Source organism: Chelon labrosus (genome assembly GCF_963514085.1).
Source record: "Chelon labrosus genome assembly, chromosome: 7".
Lineage (NCBI taxonomy): Eukaryota > Metazoa > Chordata > Actinopteri > Mugiliformes > Mugilidae > Chelon > Chelon labrosus.
This window is the reverse complement of record NC_140343.1, coordinates 29,328,537-29,350,494: the sequence shown is the minus strand read 5'-3', so window position 1 is coordinate 29,350,494 and position 21,958 is coordinate 29,328,537. Positions and strand designations below refer to the sequence as shown.

General features: G+C 40.4%; 1 protein-coding gene across 2 annotated transcripts in view; it reads right to left on the bottom strand.

Annotated features, from left to right (window-relative positions):
• The window catches only part of negr1 (neuronal growth regulator 1), a 134,043-nt gene that overhangs the window by 29,294 nt on the left and 82,791 nt on the right, over window positions 1-21,958 (bottom strand). For both annotated transcript variants that reach the window (XM_084548144.1, XM_084548145.1), the window contains exons 5-6: window positions 11,932-12,052; window positions 8,955-9,103 (exon numbers count right to left, since the gene is read on the bottom strand). In XM_084548144.1, coding sequence (XP_084404270.1) covers window positions 8,955-9,103; window positions 11,932-12,052 — 270 coding nt within the window. The remainder of the gene's footprint in view (window positions 1-8,954; window positions 9,104-11,931; window positions 12,053-21,958) is intronic.

Here is a 21,958-nt window from a genome sequence, read left to right as displayed (position 1 = left end):
CAAGCACTTAATAGAGATAAGCTGTGACCAGCTTTGTACAGTGACTCACTTGAGAGCAGAATCTGAGATGTGTGAGCGTGCCACCCAGACAGCTCAACTCTAAGAGCTGCAGTAGTTGGACTCATAAGATTTTTTACAGTTTCTTTGGCACATGAACAGCACGGATTACACTTGCAGCTATATTACTATTTATACTTCCCATGAAGGTACTGTATAAGCCACCTTCTTTCAAAAGGCTTCTTCATGGTGGGGGAGGAGTGTCACACAGGGAAACCATAGCAGCCATGATTACACCTCACATATAATTCACAGAAGCCTACTTTATGGTGTTGCAGTGAGCAGCTGTATCTAGGCCACGCAATAGTGCAGAGGCCTACTTAGACTCTCCATTTTAATCCATTTACATGGGAACTCAATATGGCTACTTCAATTACAGGGCAAAAGGGGGGTGAACACCGTGCTGTACACCGAGCTCTCACCCTGTACCCTCTGTGTCGCCTTTCTGAAGTGCTCTAACAACTGTGTAATGACTGTGGTGCTGTTTAACAGACCGCCAATATGCCAACAACAATAAAACCTTTGCTTTCATTTGATTTCATCATTCTAATGGAAAGGGGGGGAACTGTGTAGGAATCCGTCCTCATATGCGAAATGATGTGCTTTTTCCCTCCACGTATCGTTGAGGAAATGGTCGAATTCATCTTTTCTTCCACAAATGTTTCCACTTTAGGTATTCCTGGGGGAGCCGATACGTGAAGACAGTTTCTTTTCAGTTCTCTCTTAAAAGAGGCAGACGGCTGCTATCTGATTAATACTTGAGCATGAATTCACCAGTGAATCACTTCATGAGCTCTCAGACACTCCTCCATTACCGTGGAACGTATCTTTTGACATGCAATCTCTCCCTCCTAGCCACACACTGACTCGGACTCTTTCCCTCATTCGGCAGAGCGACACATCATTTCACATACTGTATATGCCACTCACTTGCAAGATAAAACACATTAGTTTTCACAGCTATTTCATTTCATGGATTGCTATTCTCTTTGTTCTTTCTCGACTGGATAATGCAAGAGATTTATCTGACATGATTTGTAGGAACCAATCTTCGTGTGGGGCTCTGCTCAGAATTTAGCTCATTACAAGCATAATGAGGAGTTAATACAAAAACTGAACACATCAATTTCAGGTCTACGAGCCTGGTCGACAGCTACTGCATTGGGACTTGTTGGGGTTTCCTTAAACGTGAGGTGTGTTTGGAGGTACATTTTCAGAACAAACACCAAATGTTTTTGAAATGTATTAAGTTTGTGCTATAATCCTGGGTTTTAAATAAAATGTCACCTCGTTTGCAGACATTTTAAAGCAAGAAAACACCTCATGAATTACTTGTTGTTGATGCTGTTAAACCCCCACTGATGAAATAGGTCTTTTTTAGAGCCATAGTGCAGTAAATACCTTTCATAGCACTCCTTAGAGGAAAATATAGGATGATGTTCCAAGAAACCTGGACTGTGGTGTGAGCCACAGAAGGAGTCCAATTCATCTTCACTGCTCCATTTGAGTGCATTATTAAGTTACTGTTCATGCAGGGACACATTCCTTCTGTGAACTGTTCAGCTATTCTTAAACATTTCCCTCACTTTGACGATGGAGTAGTCGGCGCTAAAGGCTGTATTTATCTGGAAGCCAGCTAATTAGTTATTCATCCAACGTCATGGCCAGAGTATGTCATCCTGTGGGCACACACTGGGATTACTCAACCAGGGATGAACGTCTCTAGCACAGTGCCTTGCCACCTATAGGAGTCGGCAAAGGTAGGTGGGTGTCGGTGGATATAAAGTCTATTGCCTGCTGGGCTTCAGGATGAACATTCTGCTTCGGCGGCCAACGTTTTCTCATAGCAGTGCAACAGGAAAATGTTAATGGCTTTTTTTGATTGCCTAAATATGGAAATGTGGGCATTCAAATGATAGGTAAATGGTGGAACAATGCAAGGGCGCTACAACCTCACTATGTTAAATTTATTCAGCACATTTTCACATTTGAAAATGAAAACGCCTAAAGAATATGTTTTGTTGTTCGCCTGCACAGTTTTAGTGCAGGAAAAAATCTGAATGCTGCCAGGATGTACTTCTGCCTTTTACCAGTGCAGACAAAAAATAAAACTGAGGCACTTTGAATGAATAACACTTTCTGAAACATGATACATGTCTGCCATCCAATTCCCTCATTGATTCAATATCATTCCACTGCATTTTAAGCTGTTATCACCTTTGTCTCAATTATTCTGTGCCTATAAGTGTGCTTTCTAACTTTAGCATTTTTTAGTATTTAATTGGATTGTTTTTATTATCTATGCCTGTAGTGTGTGCCTGCTTTTTATTTTAGTAAGCTTGACAATGTCTCTGTGCAAATGGCAAATAAACTCTAGTCTATTCTATTCTATTCCATACTATTCTAACTCCCATTTCCCTCTGCTCCATGACTCAGGTACAGTCACACAGTGTGGGAACAAACAACATCATCAACAACAATGGCAGATGAGGAGACATGGCAAAATGACACCTACACATGCAGTGATTGATAAGCGTGACAAATGAACACAACGTTCATTAACCAACTAGCCAGCAGTGTCTCTCCTGCCTGCGGGAGGACGAGCAGCAACAGAGAGAGTGAGAGTAACTCTTTTTCTCTCCTATTACTGCTGGAAGGGGGGTGGGGGTTGGAGGAAATGAAGGCAGAGGTATAGGCGGAGAAAATCTCCTCCAGGGCTAAGCCGAGGTGGGCTGGGGGATAAGAGCTTGACCAATTAAGCTGGAGGACTCCTCAGAAAATTGGAGTGAACGGCCTCAGTCTTTTCGTCGAAGTTCACTTCCATCTGGCACATGGAATGGTAAATTGAAAAGAGGATTGCGAGCTTGGTGATTGTTATACCTCTGCTAAAATCATAAAGTGTGTGTGCAATTCTGTGTGTTTATGGGGTACATACTAGGGGTTGAACAAAGATTCTTTTTACAGTCGACTGTTATGTGACGAAAGTCGAGTCGACACTGTTTAGTTGCTGATGATGTCACTAATAAAAATACAGTAGAAAGTAACAATGAAATCTATATTCTTGACCTGAATACAAATGCTGAGAACAGACAGCTCCTGTGCTATATACTGTGTGATGCAGATACGTATAGCCTGTATAAAAACAGGGTACAACCCAGCACCATCAATAACATTTAATAGTACTCTACAGCGTGTTGTAAGAAAGTAGCTGGGTCAAAAAAAACAAATAAAAATGCGGTATTTCTCCAAAGCCTTGTCTGTGTACTATAGCTAAAGGTCTAATAACGTGGACAATAAAATCCACCAGCAACTGTTGATTTGCAGCCTCCTTCTCTCTGTTATTGCAGAGCGTTTGATAAAGTTGTTAACTGACTGCCATTGAGAGGATTTGGAACGTTCCTCTGCTAGCGTCAGCGGATGCCTTTTCAGATGAGTGTGCATTGCAGTAGTACATTTGTTGGATTTCAGAACTGACTTACATTTCACGTCACAGTAGAAGTATTTCCACACACTTGATGAACCGCTGCTTTTTTGCTGCAATGACCCACTGGGCTCCTCACCTCTTCTCTGAGGCATCAATGTTTTTATTATCAAGTGATCAGTGACTAGAGGACATCATGCTTAAAGCGTTGTGACACAGCAGTGAAGCTGGCTATCTGGCTAGTGTATGTGCAAAGAAAGATGGTTGGAAAAACAACCTGCAGTGAAGCTTTGGCTGTTAATAATGCATGATCTTGTTCGACTGGGGTGGCCATAAATTTTCATGTCCAACAGAGATACTTATGTCAAGGAAGTGAGGTTTAAAGGAAACTGTTATCCAATCAGATTTGAGAGAAAAGGCTGTGCTGTTTGAGGGAACTCACGATGAATGTGAGCTTGCCGATAAGGCTAATCTGTCGTAATAAAGACAAACTGTACATAAATATTAACATAGTTAAATCAACAAGGAGGCATTGTGATCGAGTAACATTGATAAGGCTCTGATTACAATATCCATGCTGTGAATTAATTTGACTGGATGTTAATGCCGCTGATAGCTACACAGCTGGCCTTCAACTGATCTCTGGAAACCATACTGGAAACAGATGGTGCCAGTGAACCAATACACATTCTGAACACTATGCTCCATTCATTCATTAAGTGTGAGAGGCACTCATGCCCAAAAAAAATGACCATTTATCAAAAGGTTATGGTAAAAATGTCAAAAACAAAATGTAAATTTGATGATATATAACTCTATTGATTGCTCTCAAATGAACATACGTATTGCAAGATAATAACATTATTTTGATAAAAGGGAAATAAGACACCTTATGGACTATGGAGAGAAACAGATGCTATTTGCAAGCCTTTGTCCACGCTCTTAAATGGTATTGCTTTTATATAGCGCTTTTCTACCTATTGGTACTCAAAGCGCTTTACAGTCATAGACACATCTACCCATTCGCTCACACAAGCACACACACATTCACACACCAGTACCACACACTGGGAGCAACTGGGGGTTCAGTGTCTTGCTCAAGGACACTTCGGCATGTGGCACATTCCGGGGATCGAACCGCTAACCCTCTGGTTCGTGGACAAACCGCTCTACCTACTATTAAAAATAATATGGTTACAAAAGTTCACATAAAGTAGATTCCATTAGCTAAACTGCACAACAGAAGCCAATAGAAAACCTCTCGACAGATACCACCACAAGATATTAGCTCAACTGCTACTTGACCCCGTATTCTGAATAATCCCAATGCAAACGAATGCACAATCAATATATGCGTCTGTCGCATGATAGGAAACTGATCAGCCATCGGCAAGACATCACACACAGATGTTATAAGTGGCTAAAATGTATGCTCGTCACAAATGGAACAGCACAGCAATGAAACTAAACTGAGAAATATCCACAGCCACAGCTAGGTGACTGTCATACAGTGAATAAAAGCAGAAATACTGTAATTTACTATTGGCCTTTAATCATAGAATGTCTCAGAAGAAATGGGATTGGCAGAATTAATGACTAGGCTCTGTCGGTCTTAAATCAGTGCATTGATAAGTCCTAAATTCTGCAGGTGTTGTTGCAGAAAGTAGACCTGTGCAGGCTCTGGTTCAAATATTCCAGATGCAAACATACAGTAGAGGTACTGACTATTTTGATGTTATTTATGATTTATTTGTGCCTATTATCCAAGTCTATTCAGTACATCTTTGTAACTTAACAATGGTTTAGAAGTACTGACAATTGCGACAAGTGCTTTTCCACTTTGTTATTCGTTCATTCAGTGATGATACTGGTTATTGTGTTATCTAAAAAAGTATGAAAAGATTTGCACGCGCACACGCACACACGCGCACACAGAGGACTCCAACAAGTAGTGACAAAGAGGCTGCGTGCTGTCTTTCTGCTCCAAAGAGCCCAGCTTGTGTTTTACCACAGCTTTTAACACACAGCTTAAAGTGGCACTCAGCTGAAAGAGATCACAATCCCTGACTAATGGTTTAACAACACAAAAAACTAAACGGTCTAACACAGCTAGGAGGATACAGCAGATAGTGAAGAATGAGTCAAAGTCTAACATGTGGACCCGAGCACAAGTTCTGTTTTTTTTTTATCACTTTTTTTAAACAGCAAATTTCATGTTTGCAGTATTCAAAGGACACTATATTTTAACACAACACTCCTTGCAACTTCAAATTAGTCAATATGTTAGATTTAAACAGATACAGATAAGTTTCTGATTTCCTTCTCTAATGTGTCCATTTTTGGTTTACCAACTTTCTGACCATCACTCCTGCTGACAACACCAGCTTGATTATTCTACTTGTACTATAATTATTCTATTACGATAAACTTACTGTATAAAAGCAAAAGCTTGATACTTGCTATTTGTGTCCAGACCCAGTTTTAGAATGCAAAATATCGTGACACTATGTTGTATCAATTTCTTTCCACCACCCGCATTTTTTCTTGTCTGTTTGATTTTAAACAGAAACCAAACTAGCTGTCTCCCAGTGGCTGCTCTGAATTGAAAGCAAATGTGTTTACTTTCTCTGGGAGTTGGCTTTCCAGAGTCACAGTTCATCTCATCAGTGATAATAGGAAGCCTTTTTCCTGGACTGATTTAAAGTGACTCTGTTAGGTTAGGACAAAAAGGATTTACAACGCTGAAGGATAAGAAACTTTCAACTTCAAAATCTAGACAAGAGAGTAATGAAACTGAGCCCTGAATGCTGTTTTTCTGCCCACAGTGGCTGTGTTTCAAGAAGGCTCTTTGAATGGGAATAACCCTTACTTGACATTATCAATTTATGCATTAAACCTTTTAGTGTAATACACACAACCAAAAAACTACCACATGTGCACACAAAGTGTAGTTCTTTCATCACAACCCACTCACACTGTGCTGCTACTTAACATTCACCTCTATGTATGATGCTCTATTAAATATGCATGCCCCTTACCCCCCTTCACATTTTGCTCATCAATAGCTATTGACTGGTTCAAAAATAGCAATCCAAAGTCACCATTGGTGAAATCTAACCTCTGGGTTTTGTTATGTGCGGCAGTGTAGCAGTGAGGTGCACTGGAGCAACTGCTTGCCATTTCTTATTAAGAACAAGAGCAAAATTGGCCTTTCTTCCATTAGTGGAGATCATGAGAGAGAAAACAAAGCATAAGGCAGACTGTTTGCGAGAAAGAGAATGGGAGAGAAGAAGAATGAGTGACAAAGGGGAAAGAGGAAGAAAGAGTGAAAGAGTAAGAGAATGAGATAAGAGAAGCAGGCAGATAAAGACATGTTAGAAAGACAGACAAAGAGAAAAAGAGATGGAAGAGGGAGAGAAGTCGGGGGGGTGGCAGCTCAGGAAGCTGCCTCCTCTGTCTATTCTGAGGGTTTCTGCGCCACTCTGCCTTTGAGGCCTTGCTAGTGTCACATTAAGATCATCCATTTGAGAATCTGAGACAAGCCTTTGATGTTCTTTGTGCATACACAAACAGGAGAGTCGAGTGCTCCTTTGACAATTGCCAACTCTACAGAAATATCTTTTTGTATTTGGAGTCTCTGGCCTGCTAGGGACAATGTTATCATCAGAGAGTGCAGCGCAAACTAGTGAATAATTTAATTCACCTGTTCATATTTCATCACAGAATACATTAAATAGAATTTTTTCATCCATCCTCACTCTAAAACATCGAGAGAGCTATGTTCCCAAGCCCTTTGGTGTCATTGCGCTTTTTGTTGCTGCTTGGCAGGTAACAGGAGGAGGACCAAATAACAGAAGAGCCTGTGAAAGAAGGTAGGGTCTTGTTCTTGTGACTGAAAGTGGTTGAAAGTCAGTTCCAATGGTGATTTGAGGAACTGAAACGCTTTGCATGCTTCTTAACTAACAAGTTGACACAAATTGGCTGCTACATTGTTGGGGTGCTTTGAACTTTTTTGACTATTTCTGTCTTTTGAAAAGCCCAGACATGACACAAATATACTTTGTGAATCACAAAAGAACTTAAGTCAGCCTCTGAAATACCACTGATAAATCACTCATCACCTCATGCTGCCCTAGGCCCCAGTCAGAGGACTTTGACTACAACAAGATGGCTGCATAAAGTATAAAGTGCAAATCTACCACTACTGCGTTTTCAGCACTTCAAAGAAAGATTATTAATTACACCACTCAACCTTTCTCAGCCTTCATGAGACCATGTTCTGGCCTCCTAACCGTGCTGTTACATGCCTTTCTCTGATGGCTTTGTCACTGAGCTTTTTCTCAATGACTGACTCCATAATTACTAGCTTGTAACGCACATTTTTTGGGTGGGCTGTCATAGAGGTCTTGATTGAGCTCCATTCTCCCTTTATTTTCTACATTGTGTTGAGGTCCTTCGACTGCTTAGTCTGCCGCTGGTCTCGAGGAGAGAGTAGGCAGCCTTCTGCATGCCTCCTCCAAGGCACACACAGTCACCAGCCTTCACCAGGAAGGTCTTGTCAGGCAGACTACAGCATGAAAAAACAAAGCCCCCTCATTCATTTATATGCCATTTCGAAGCAGTCAGGGTGCCAGTGCAGAAAGATCCAGCAAATGAAGCAGGGCTGTCTGGATAAAAGTCTGAACCACCACGTAATAATACATCATTGGCATGTCACTGCATGGTCAGACAAATATGAGCAATCTCGTGTAACAGTCGAGCTGTATTTCTACCGAGCAGTTGTCACAACAAAAGATAAAATTATTGCTACAAGATGACTCAACTTCCTAGGGATTAAACCTAAGTTTCAGATGTAAAGTCTGCACCTGTTTTGTGGAAACTGCCTCAGCTTGTGGTATTATGTTGTTTACACTACCTTAATTAATGTTAGAATACTTCTCTAACCATAGTATATAATTATCTATCACTGATGCACCAGCTGTTTTTCCTGCAGTTATTTGGCTTCCTTGAGGCTTGAAAAGATTTCTTTTGGGCTTTGAAAACTATGAAAAGGCTGACTTTTAGACCTCTTTCAAATCTGAGTCATTCTGCTACTTGGCATTCAACTTAGTAAGACTGACCTGAGTAGCTGCTTTTGTAATGTGATGCTGTTACCTCAAAGCAAATATTCTTTTTCAGTTGGTGTTTTTATCCAATACACATGCAGATGTAGACTTTGAAAGCAGACATACACCCACACACGCACACGCACCCACACACACACACACAAAGGCTTCTTAACTGTTTTCACAAAACTGATGACTACAAAATAAGAAACCACTTGTACTGGTGATGTGTTGGTGCCCAGCTGCAGCACTGGGTTTTACTTTGACGGCAGCAAAAATGAAAACACTTGCACTGACATCAACAACACTCCTTCAGCCCTCTGATTCTTCACCACTCCAGTTAGCCACAAGCAGGTAGATTGACAACTTACGAATGAGAGGCACACTGGCATTAGCCGTCCCTAGCTTGTTGGAGGCGACACATGTGTAGTTCCCGTAACGATCCTCTGTCATGTTGGTCACTGTGAGGACTGATCTGGAGCTGAGGCTCTTGATGTCGATGCCCTGGCCCTTTATAAGCCTGAAAAAAGAACACAACAAATGAAGAATTGGTTTCTCACCTACACACAAAGAGTCGGGGGGGGGGGGGGGGGGGGGAGTGGCACGAGTCAAGGATGGTATAAATGTTTGTCGTGTTTAGTGGATCTTCATATTATACAGCACTTCATCAACCTCTTCTGCAGATCTATTTATCCTTTGGTCTGCTGCGTCTGCCTTCTAGAGACACTCTGAAGGACTGAGAGGAGAGAGAAATGACCCAGAGGCAAACCAGCTGGGTGCCACTTGACATGTTGTTCATCGTTTCAATGCAGGTGCGGGGAGGTTATAATAAATCCTATTCCAGTTGTACCTAGCATCTGTGCTGAGAAATTGACAAATGTTAATTGTTTGATTTGATGGTACTGATGATCTTTAACAGCCTGCAGAGATTTAAATTTGCTCTATAAAGGCATATGCTTTGCATCCTGATTGTGGTATTGCATACAGTACAGCTTAGTTCACTTTCATTTCTGGTTGCATATTTGGCAAACTATAAAAACCTCCAGAGATGAGACATGTTTCTATCTTGGCCTCGCTCCCTCCCCGACCCCCCAATGATCTCTTGCTTGGCTCAAGCTGCTCTCAGAGGCACTTACAGTTGAAACACTGTGTGACCTTATGTCCAGCAAATATCCGCAAATCTGTTGTTCCCTCTCCCACGGCGACTTCCTCAAATGTTAGCTGAACATTCACTGATAATCTTTGGCTGTGTCTCGCGTCTTCGCTAGTTCAACATCAAACTAGTCAATACTCCATTCTGTCATATTGAAAGAAACCTCGCCACCCCCTGCATACACACACACACAAACACTCACCCACGTCCATTCAAGAATGAAAGCAGCGACACATCAAGAAAAAGATTTACTTGTCAAAACTGTCACACTTCTTCCAACAGCGTGGAAGGAGAACTGCACTAATGCTTTGGCTGCATCAACACAGAGCCAAAAAGAAAACTGGCTTTTAACATGTGCAGCCAATAGGCAATGAAAATGTCAGTGCTAATGTTGTACAGAGGCTACACACGCTCTGAGCTTAAATCCTTATGCCATTGTCCTGTTCATAATAAAGAGTAAATGAAGAAATCACCATTTAAGCATGTAAGAAGTCACCAAAAGAACAAGTCCTTGAATTAAGTAAAGACTAGAATCATGCCAACTTGCCTCCTTAGCAATTTGAATAAATTGAATCCACCCCATAATTACAATTAGCACAGTGTGAGCTGATGATTGAAATTGTGCTCACAAGGAGTGGGTAAATGATGGGTAATGGGGGTAATTTGGTTTTTAAATTCAAGAACTGACACTTGAATCCAGACTGATTGATGTATGTGTCGCAAATGATTTAAGCCAGTCGCCAGCAAACATTTTATTAGGATGCAAGGTGAGGACAAGGCACAAATGACTCTTGGCAGGACATTTCTTGGGCTCTCCGCAGAGGCTGGACCAATGGAAACCTGAACAAATGCACTGATTCTGGGAAAAAGCAAACAAGCACAAACAATACATTTTCTTTCAACTGAAGGAGTGAACTAATAATTAAAAATTAATTGCAGCTTCGAGTACAACTTTAAATACATCTGACATTTAGATTGCCTTGTGTAACTTCTGTGAAACTGTTTATAGATCATTACAAGCACATCTTTCTCACCATAGCAGGAAAAAGAAAGATGAAACAAATTTAGTCAGGTAAATCCCATTTGTTTCTCAAATCAGAACAGAAATCACATTTTTAGGACAAGCAGTTAAGTGATCAGATCGGAGAATGTCCAAACATCGCCAAACTATCTGCACGAGTTGCTGAGGTAACAACATAAGAGTCATTAACTAGCCATGCTGGTAACCTTGCTTTAAATTGTCTGTGTGTTCCTTCCACCTTTGCATGCACAGAAGCTTCTCCCCAATGCGCAAGCAGACAATTTATGATTTACAATCATGTCATGTCAAACATACTCTGAATTCCCTGTACGTGGATTCAGAGCGTCGATACCCAGACACATCTGTAGAAATCCGAAGCAGGCCATTTTTAACTTCTGTTTTGGTAATGACATGCTAAAATGTGAGAAAAGTCGGTATTCCTCCCGTTCAAATCCATTGGCACTTACAAGACTGTCCAGCCCAACAAGTCACACACATTTACAATGGTGGACCTAGACTCAGTGTCAACGGGATGTGGAAAAGTTGATTTATCGCTGCCAGGGATGATCCTATGCCATTCTCGCTGGTACAGCTCTAGGCATCTAATTAAAAGGCTTTTTCCTGGCCTACTATCTTTATGTGTTGGTGTTGTTGTTTCGCTTGCATCTCCAAAGTGTAAAATTCCCTTTGCATATACGTTTGAATTTAATACTGATTGACAGTTAAGTGGATTTTATATCTATCACATCTCATGCACATTTCTTCTGTTGTGAACACATTTTATTTTTATGCAGCAAAAATAGGTTTTCTTGTTTGTTTATGACACTTCTACTAAAAAGTCCATGAAGCATGAGAATGACAGTAGAAAATACAGCTGCAGATGATATAGCTACACCTTCCTGATTACAGTTAGTAAATTGTGTGAAGCACAAGCACAAATGACCTGTTATTAAATTCAAACACCTTTTAATACCAAAGAAAATCTCAGAGACCACTACTTCACAGTATCTGAAATAGCACATTTTTTGAAGGCCCCGCTTATAAAACACTTCAGAGTTGATATTGGAACCACGATGGGGCTCTGACACAGTGCAGCAACAACCAGTGAACATTTGGGATGATGCTGAAAATACATTTAGTAACGAGAACAATCACACAATCAAACAAGGCTCACCTTTTCTCACCCTTGTACCACTCGAATGTTGGAGAAGGCACAGCAGCAGCCTCGCACCTTAGCAGAGCTGTGCGTCCCAGACCGACTCCATGGCTTTTCATCTCATGGATAGATGGGGCAACTGGAGAAAACACAGACATAAGAACTCTTAGCAAAACCACATGGCAGCCAAGCAAAAAATATGTGCCATCATCACACATTATCAGCATAGGAATAATGGTGAGGAAAATGGTTCAGTGTAATTTAGACAGAGATCACTGGTGGAGTGCACTCCACAACCTCAGACATTCTAGTCAGTGCACACGTTACATAGTGTAAACTCTCAGAGTCTCCAGAGGTGGAGTTGGGGAGGGGAGAGTGCACCCATCCCCAATGTTAGAAAAATGAAATGAATTGCACTGCATGGTGATAAATGGCTTAATGGAAGTTCAAAGACTCAATGGCGGGGGCAGGTTCTGTGAATGCAAAATGAGGCTCCTTTCATGTGCTGAAATGTGGTGTGAATCTCTATGCCAGTGTCATGAAGGCAGCCTTACATGTGGACGGTTTCTAAAGCAACCCAGTCCTTCTGTGCTTCAAGTATTTACCCTGCTTATAGTAACACAGTCTTGAAAGAACATTATTGTATTTATATAATATAGGCTTACAGTAATAACCTTTTGTTGAATACAGAATACAACGGGACAAAAACAACCAGACAATTTACAATAATTGGACATATTTCATTCTTAAACTCTGGTTGGCAAATAAAATAAAATGGTCTCTTTAAGAAACTTAGGACAAACAATGCTTGTTGTGAAAACACACAGAGATTTGTACACAATGCCATTTTTATGACTGATTCCCTGCTTCTCCATTAAACAGCTGAGGCAATGAAACAGGAGAACCAATCATAACACACAGAGCTCAAACTGACATTGTGTATTGTGTAAACTCGGCTTGAACTGCCAAAGCTCGACAAACAATAATACCATTCTGAACACCCAAGCAGATGTACAGCCATTTGACATACGATGCGAGCAAAATTACTTTCTGTCATTCATGCTGTCTCTGATTAAAAGCGTATGATACATGGGAAAGCTCACACTCTTATGGTCAGTCCTGCAGCTGGCAGTAAATTACCCAGCCATGTTTGAATGTGAGATGGGGGCTATTTATATTCCTGACTATAAACCTTTAAGAACAACCTGACAGTTGGAGCTGTAGCCTGTATTGAGTGGAACGGCTTGGCCACGTGCCTGCAAACCTTTACTTCCAATTGCATTTGGAGATGTTCCTAACAGACGACCTGTGGCAGCTTCCCAACACAGCCCTAAAGTACTAACCGGCATCTAATTCTGCAAACTGCAAACAATGACGAATGAATCCAACAGACACAGAATGCTCTACTTTTACAGAAAAGGATAGTTTGGATGGCTATTCTAGGTATCAGACAGAACCAGCATCCGTCATTATGGCAAATATATTTCTTTGAGATGCTTAGGCTTAGTTTCCATGCAGAGAATACACCCTCTGCCAACTTGTGAGAGTCAACACAGATGGCTGAGGTAGAAATGCAATGGATCTGTGTGAGCTAACAAAAAAATAGATACATACAAGAGCATGATCATGTAAGAGAGACATGCTGAGGTGACAGTTTGCTCTGCAATGATGGATTCCCTTCTGCCAACTTGCGTCTGCATCGTAATGAGCACATTCATATGACTGGTGCATGTTGATTTTCTGTCCTTGCATATGTGAGCCAATTATATGGTTATTTCTCTCTTCTACACCATGACTGAATAATCTGAAGGACTTGGGATAGTGAATCAAGCGATGAGTTATGCTAGGTCTTTTCCTGTTCATTTATCACTGTATGAAATGTTGGAAACCATGCTGGGGGGGTATTAGTAGACCTTGACTGGATGTCTGTGCATGCTGAGCGTGTATGTGTGCTGTGGGTGCGATTGCCCTTGTGTCTATGAAATACCCAAAGTGAAAGTATCAACGATTTTCTGCTTCAGAAACTTTGCAGATCGGTTTAAACCTTACAGATTTCCTCAGATGTGTATGTGTTTTAAACACAACCAGCATCCATGGTAACCACACCCCTAGGATATCACACAGAAAAGACACCGCTAGTATCTTTGCAGAAGAGCAGCATGAACCTGCAACAACTACAAAAGGTTGTTAAATCTTATGATAAAATAACATCCGAGTGTTTAGCATTTGACAAGAGCTGTACAACACTTAAAGAAAATAAAAGGAACAAGGAGTGAAAATTGCAACAGTGTTCTAGAGCACAGAAATATAAGCCATTTACAAGTATGACAAAATCAATGCAGTATGTCGACCAACAGAGGCTTAGCGAATCCTCGTAATCCTCCATTGGTGTCATTGTGTGAGGCCATTGATTGTCTGAAGACTGTGAAAGCGCCAGGGTGACCCGGCTGTCGTGCTGTACAGTTACTAGGACAGTGGACATGGTGGCACAGGCAGGTGTGTCAATACTTGAAACCTGACACATAGAGTCGGTGTGTTACAGTTAACACACCGACTCTATGTGTGAGGTTTCAAACTGGGGGAATGAAACCACTCAAATTGTCCCTTGGGGTCAAATAAAGGGATTTGAATTGAAATAGCATCTCTAAATTTTCTGTTGTAGCTATCATTTAATCCTGTGAAATCAAATAGCTGTTGCATATCCACTTTGGATCATTTTATTTTAGGGCTGATAAAGATGGAAGACGCTAAGCAGCACGTTATCTTTATTGGTTGGTTCTGTTGCCTGTCACTACCAGATCAACATCATCGTCACTCTGCGCTGCAGATGGGTTCATTGCGTTAAAATTTTTAATCAGATTAATCATGATGATGGATTAATCTGCGTTAACGCGTTAATATTGACAGCCCTATTTTATTTATAACTAACTGGATGAGGTATTTGACAAATTGAAAGCTGTGCTGAACTCAAAGCATTTCTTATTTATTGTTAATACATATGTTACAGTTCTTTATCGGAAATTGGTTAAAATATTGGCAAGCAAAGTTCGACTAAAACAACAAAGGCACAACATTTAGCACTGTTTAAACTGTAAGATGCTTGAGGTGTTTACCCATTATATTATACAATCAGGTGGGTGTTTGATCACTTCCAAATTAATTCTGCAGTGTGGCAAGAATCCCAAACAAACAGACAGAGCCATGAAGACTCCAAGATGCCTGGAACAATCTGCATGCCATATACAGCTGAGCTCATACATTTTTTGGCTTTAGGTTTTTGTTATTCTAATGTTATTTAATAAAAGGGGCTTATATTGCCGACTCTTGGCTTTAATTTGAGGGTACTCGCATCCTAATTAGAGGAAGGGTTTAGGAATTACAACTCTTTCTCAAGAGATCAAAAGTAATTGGACAGTTCACTCAAAAGTTGTTTTTTAATGGAAAACTTTGGGATATTAATTTACTATTCCATCATCAAATAAGCAGGCAAGATATCTGGATTGATTCCAAGTGTGGCATTTGCATTTGGAAAATGTTGCTGTTGCTATGAACCCACACAACATGCTGTTAAAAGATTCACTGTGCAAGTGAAACACCTAAAGTCACCTTGATATGTTATACTTTCGAGTCTTGTAATTGAGGAAAGTTTGTTAAAAAATAGAAACCCAGATTTTTCCTGAATCGACTTCTATTTTATCTAAACTTTCCTACAAATGATATAAAAAAGCAGTTTGGGCCCATGTAATTGTCCTTTGCTCCACTAAAGTCATTCAACTGCTGCAACATTTTGGAATAGATAAAAGTTCCCCCCACAGCATTGTAGGTGGTCCAAAGTGCTATAATTTTATATGCATATCAATAATATCAAGTCTTTCCAATTTGGATCTTGGCAGTGGGATCTGTTAAGACAGATCACAGCCATAAAATCCAGTCCAATCCAATTCCAGTCCAATAATTCCAATTTCAACTCACTGGCATGTCTTATATCATTGTATATTGTGCAATCCACCATCAGGATTTGGAGAGTAATGCAAAGTAGTGCACTAAAAATCATGAAGGCCCAATAATCCAGGTAATTTAGTGTCTGGAGAATGCTGTGGTGGTGCTGTAAATCATGCCTAGAGTCATGGCGACTCCACCAGATGGGGGTGAGGGGTTGGGTCCAGGAATAGCACAGGCATGGCAGAAAAATGAGCACTATAAGGCCCCATCAGGTGACAGGTTGCGGGTCGATCACAAAACGACTCCCATTGCATCTGCTTAATGCAGCGCTCGTCATCAAAACAAAGGCAATGTCCCCGGATGTCCCGACAAAACGCACAAAGACAAGTGTGTTACAGATAAATACAAAGCTTGACCTTCTCTCCTTCTAATATTAATGTGCAGGGTTTGTTCAGAGAGTATCACACCCAGGGCGTCACTGAGTCACTTGACTTAAGGAATCCTTGTGTGACTATTGATGATTAATTGGTATGCTTCAAGACTGAATATGATTTATTTAGCTACGTACTATTGTTTGCCAAGTGAACGCAGGCTTTTTAATTAAAAGATCAATTAATAACCCTACCTCTTCAGCCAGATTTGAAAATGAGTTTTCATTGCAATTAAGAAATGGACTCATCAGTGCATGACTTGTCAGCTTACACACAGAGACACTGTTCCCTGCTGCCATCTGCGGGCTTCATTGTCCTGCTTTTTTGTCAGTCAGGAATGGTTCTACTGCCAAGATTTATTAATTCATTAAGATTTCTATTCAGAACAGCGAGGGAACATTGTGTTCCTTCTTTTTATACAATGGAAAGCATATAAATAACCAGCTTAGTGTGCAGGACTGTATGGGTCGACAGCACCAGGGATTCAATCTATTGTCTGTGTTTAACACTAAATGGTTCGAGGTACAAAAATCCCCACCTACCCTCCTAAATGCAGACAAGAGCTGGTGGGGACTTGATGAAGACAAAGACAATGGTACAGACAGGACAAATGGAAATATAATTAAAACATTCATTAAGAAATATCCAGCTGTGTAAACATATTTAACATCCACATAAAAGACAGTTTCTTGTAAGCTTGTAATATTAAAGGCACGTTTTATCAACATTAGAACTTCTTCTGATCAGTCACTAAAACTACACATCTAATTAAAAAAAGAGAGGGAAAAGTCAGTTTATTTTGAAGTGATACTAGCCAGAACAGTTACTCTGCAGAAGATCAAGTTTCCGCTCATTTATTCATGCCCCTCATGCAGCAATGAATCCACACAGCAATCAAGACAAGAGCTTTAGAGAGATGTAGAGAAATGGATTTACATCCAAACAGCTTGAGGGTACTGGCTTTACCTCTACTTAGGATTGGATCAGAAACCAATTCTAGGAAGGCTTCTTAAAAGTGAAGGCTTCCTAGACGTTTTCAATGGATACTGCAAACCATCGACAAATACTCAATTGAGACTTGTGCCTGATGTTAAAATACTCCCAATGCCAGATTTTATTGAACTGTGGAGTGAACATTTATTCTGCCTTTGATCCAACTCTTGCAATCCTATGCTGAACCGAGCCTGATTTGGATGCACACACAGGGTATGTATCAAAATTCTTTTGTAAAATGTAAATGATTTGTACATCTATGCAGCCATCGCAGTGGAAGAATGGAAAGAATGCTAATACTGTGTAAACATGTCGACACTGCACTAGTAGTTGTTTACTTTGTTGTCATTACTTGACATTGTAATACTGGGTGGTCATGAAGATGCTCTTCCTGACCACAAGTAAACAGTTTTAGCTTCTTATTTATCGGCGATGGTCATGACTCCCCCAGAATAACTCTGTCAGCGGAGTCAGAGGAGCATGTTGTGGGTGTATCTATCAGGGCAGTGCCTGAATTCCAAACAGGCCAGGATGACTGGAGTCTTAGAGGGAAAGGCAGGGGAAACGCAAACAAAATACAGGGCGATGTAAAGAATTTAGAAGAATTGAAAGTATGCCCCTGCATTTTGATTATGTTTGGTAATCTATCAGTACTTGTATGCTCTGATGTCAATTTTTTCAGTGTTAATTAAAAACGATCACAGTTGTTCTGGTTTATTGCTCTAAGAAAGACAGAAACTGGAGGTGTCCTTATAAACAAAAACTGGGAAATATGTTAACAGAATTCAGCGCTGCAGGGTACTGGAGGAGGAAGGAGGCGTAAAAATGGCTGGCAAACACTGAAGCATCCAGGGCACGGTGTCACTCTACAAAAGCAAGTGAAACCCTGCCATGGATAAAAAAAACAAAGAGATGTTGGAGGGAAAGAAATGCCTGCGCTGGTTCTCTGTAGCCTAAATCAAGATACAGACTTTCCTAGCATGGAGCTAAAAAGAAAGATGCAGTTTTGTGCATCTCATGTGTCCAATTAAACATCCAGATGCGTGCCAAAAACAAGGCGCTTTAATATTTTAAGGATAACTTCTGAGAGCCTTAACATTGTGCTCTAACTTTCCCAGAAAAATGTCTCTTATATAACCATCAACTTTAGATATATAAAACATCTTGCATTGACATAAATAATAGAGAGACATCTACCTCAGGTTCTTCCTCCTCCACATCAATAATTTAAACATCTGCTGTGTTAACATGGCATCCAATAATCTGTCTTCTTTACACATTTATTCCCTGCAATTTGACTCATGGCAGCTTTGTGATTATTACACGGACAGAGAGACACAATCAAAACATCTGGTGCGGCTTCAAACAGCTTTAGTTGAAACATCTGAAACAGTGACGAGCAAATAAAGTGTAGCACAACAAGACAGTTGGTTGTCTGTGTTCCCTCCAAGTGTGACTAAAGTTTGTGCAAACTGTCATATCTCATCTTGCAACACGATGATTTTCAAACTCAAGTCTCCGTCATTCAGTAAGGAGAGCCGACAGTTCTCTGTGGAGAACTTCCTGAACTACAAAGCAAGGTCAAACACATTTGATTTCTCATCTTGACAAAGAAACAGGTTTCTATTATTGTTTAATCTGTAGTGTTAGTGATGGATGCCTCCATTGTGCAACAAGGTGGCTTCATTAATTAATCAAACACCGGCTTTTTATCTCAGGCGGAGGTGTTCCACGGTGGTTTCCTTCCATTCATCCCTCCAACTCAGCCACCTAGATGTGATATTTATGCTTTTGAGTCACACTGTGCAGTGAGAATTTCAGCCAGTAACGGCACCCACCCGCAGTGAAGATGAATATGAAAATTTGAAAAGTAGGCCGGGGATCAAATTTCATCAGGTAAAATCACAACAGAAATATCCTTTTGCCAAGCTGGGCTTTACAGCCAATCTGATTCTAGTGTGACCTTCTGGATGACTGCCATCATTCAGGTTTAGCTGATAAAAGTATTCAGTCGCCATTCATTTATCACCGAAGGCAAGAAGCCCACTCAGGCCAGTAATTCAACTAATGTTGTCTGATCAAGGTAGCCTTTTGAGCCGAGAGAAATTCAAGCCGAGGCTACACGTACCGGAGTTAATGCTTGCACAGTGACGACGCTTAAAACCTTCTGCCTCTAACTCATCATATCATCGAAAGCCAAATGGCAGGCTTAGTGGCCTGGTGTTATTAAAACTACAAATATGCTACGGCTTAATTTTATTTTCATTACTTTGGTTTGCTTATTTTAATTAGTGGTCTTAATCTGCAATTAGCCCAGAGGTCAACTATAAAAAAAGGCATTGTTTTCTAAGAAACAGTTTGGTATTTAATTAGACAGTTAACCTATGAAATGTCAGAGGCCCTCAATCCTGCTGTCTCATTTTAACGATAAGAGAGAAACAGTGCAGTCAAAACTAATTGATGTTTATGACTTGGTTTGCAATAGAAACTGAGGATCAGTTCTGATACTATGACTCGGTCAATGCACAGCACCGACATTTATTTAACACATTATTTAAGAACAAAATGACTCCAAGGAAAGAAAATGATACTGTCATTATGCTACACGATGGTAATGTGAGACGGCACGTTGCATGCTGACAGAGTAAAAAGGACACCTGCGCAATCTCCCAGGAAGAAAACACAACTGAAAAGGTGAGTAAAAAAAGCTATATGCGCTCATGTCCACACAATCATTTTAATAATGTAAAATTCTTGCTTCCTGCTGGGTAATTATCCCCTTTTGTTGAGTTTCTATGTCAGCAAACGTCTTTATCTTGATTCAGAATTTGGTACACTCGGTCCCCATCCATACCCTGCGCTCCTGGGCGCCTGGTGAATATAGCCTGATGTGTGACAGCAGAGCATGAATGATACAGTAGATTGGGATGTGATCCAAATGCTTTCTCTTTTTACTTCACAGAGGGAGCATTGCGGCAGGGTGGAGAGGAGGCAGTGAAGAGTGGCCACCAGCTGGCTCAAGCTCTGCCTGCTGTGGCCATATCAGCCGCTCCAGTGGACAACTTTAATTCATTTATTCTACGCCCTTATCTTTGGAAATGAACACATGTGTCATCAGGATAAAGAGGGATGTAGAAGCTTTAATGAAAACAAGAAACAAAAAAAAAAACAAGACAATTTTGCCTTCAGCGTTTACTTTTTGCTCCCATCTGAAGGAACCAACAACCAAACTTCTACTGCTTTAATGTTTGCGACATGTTTTGTTTATGCCGGCCTCATTGTTGCGTTGCACTTTCGAATGCTAAACAGCTGCAATAAAACACAGGACCTTTCATCTGCGAGGTGCTTGCGAGGCCAGAAAAGTCTTTCTCTATGAAGCTACATGCTGGCCATAGCTCAAGAGTTATGAAATATTTATAACTAAAGCTGTAGAGATGAACACCACATGCAGACACACCTGCCACCTAGGCAAAAAATAAAAAATAATGAATACTGCAGAAAGATTCGGAATGAAATAAATTAAACATGGATATGATATTTGTTATTGACATCCCATTAGATTCCTCCACACAGCTAAAAGAAATCAGATTTGTTCTCCTCAAAATTCTATGTTCAAATGTACTGGATGTATCAATTGCAGAAAACCTCCTGCGCCTCGTTTGTGAAAACAATGAACACGGCAGCTGTGAGCAAGGTGCCAAACCTTTGGGTATGTCCTGCAGTTCCAAAGGACCACAACTGATTTCTTGTCGCAAAGATTTAGAGCTTAGTTCTGCATATTTCCGATCCTCAAAACTAGCGTAGCAAAGTAGATAACTAGCTGGATAGATGCATACAGGCCAAGGGTGTGTTGCAGGAAGTGAAGTTTCTGTTCACAGTGAGTGAGGTTTTAAGGTTCTCCTTACATCTCTGCACAGAGACTGGTCTATAATGAAAACTTCAGAGAGCTCCAAAGCCTCAGTTTGAGTGTCTTTGATCATCAACTTTCTTCTATAACATAACTGAAATGTCAAAATACAGCAATGAATGTAACTCAGGCAGATCTGAAGCCTGCTAGATTAATGTCTGACTGAATGTAATTTGAGATTTTGCTGAAACATTAGAAGACCTGCTGATGTCCTGTCTGTTGCCCACAGCACACTGTGTGTCAGATGGTTTCCTTTGACTCACTGTAAATAACAACCTGCAGCAACACACAGCAGCAGAAACAAGAAATCTAAATATTCAAATAAAAAGCAAAATTAAAAGGCACACTTATGGTAAACTATTTGAGCTCAGATAAACGTGGCGGTCCATTTAAAAGGTCAGTTAACCCTTTTATTATCCAGTACTTACGGTAGAATATGTCTAATCAGAATACTTTATATTTATCCAGTCTCTAAAAGTATTGCGACCATCTCTACATGATGGCTCGCCAACAAACCTAACTGTTAATTAGATGAACTGTCTATCCGGAATAATATGATCAATAATAATTTAGTACACAACCTAGTCTGATGTACAGCATATCAATCGTTAACAATGATAATTATTTCATGTAAACTAAGGTATTTCTTCTACTTCTCAGGCACACAAAATCCTTTTAGGACTGGATTATTTTCAAAATGCATTATCATCGACCTTAGAAAAGGCAGAGCTACTTAATTCCACAAAAAGAATCGCTTTCGAGATAATGGTTT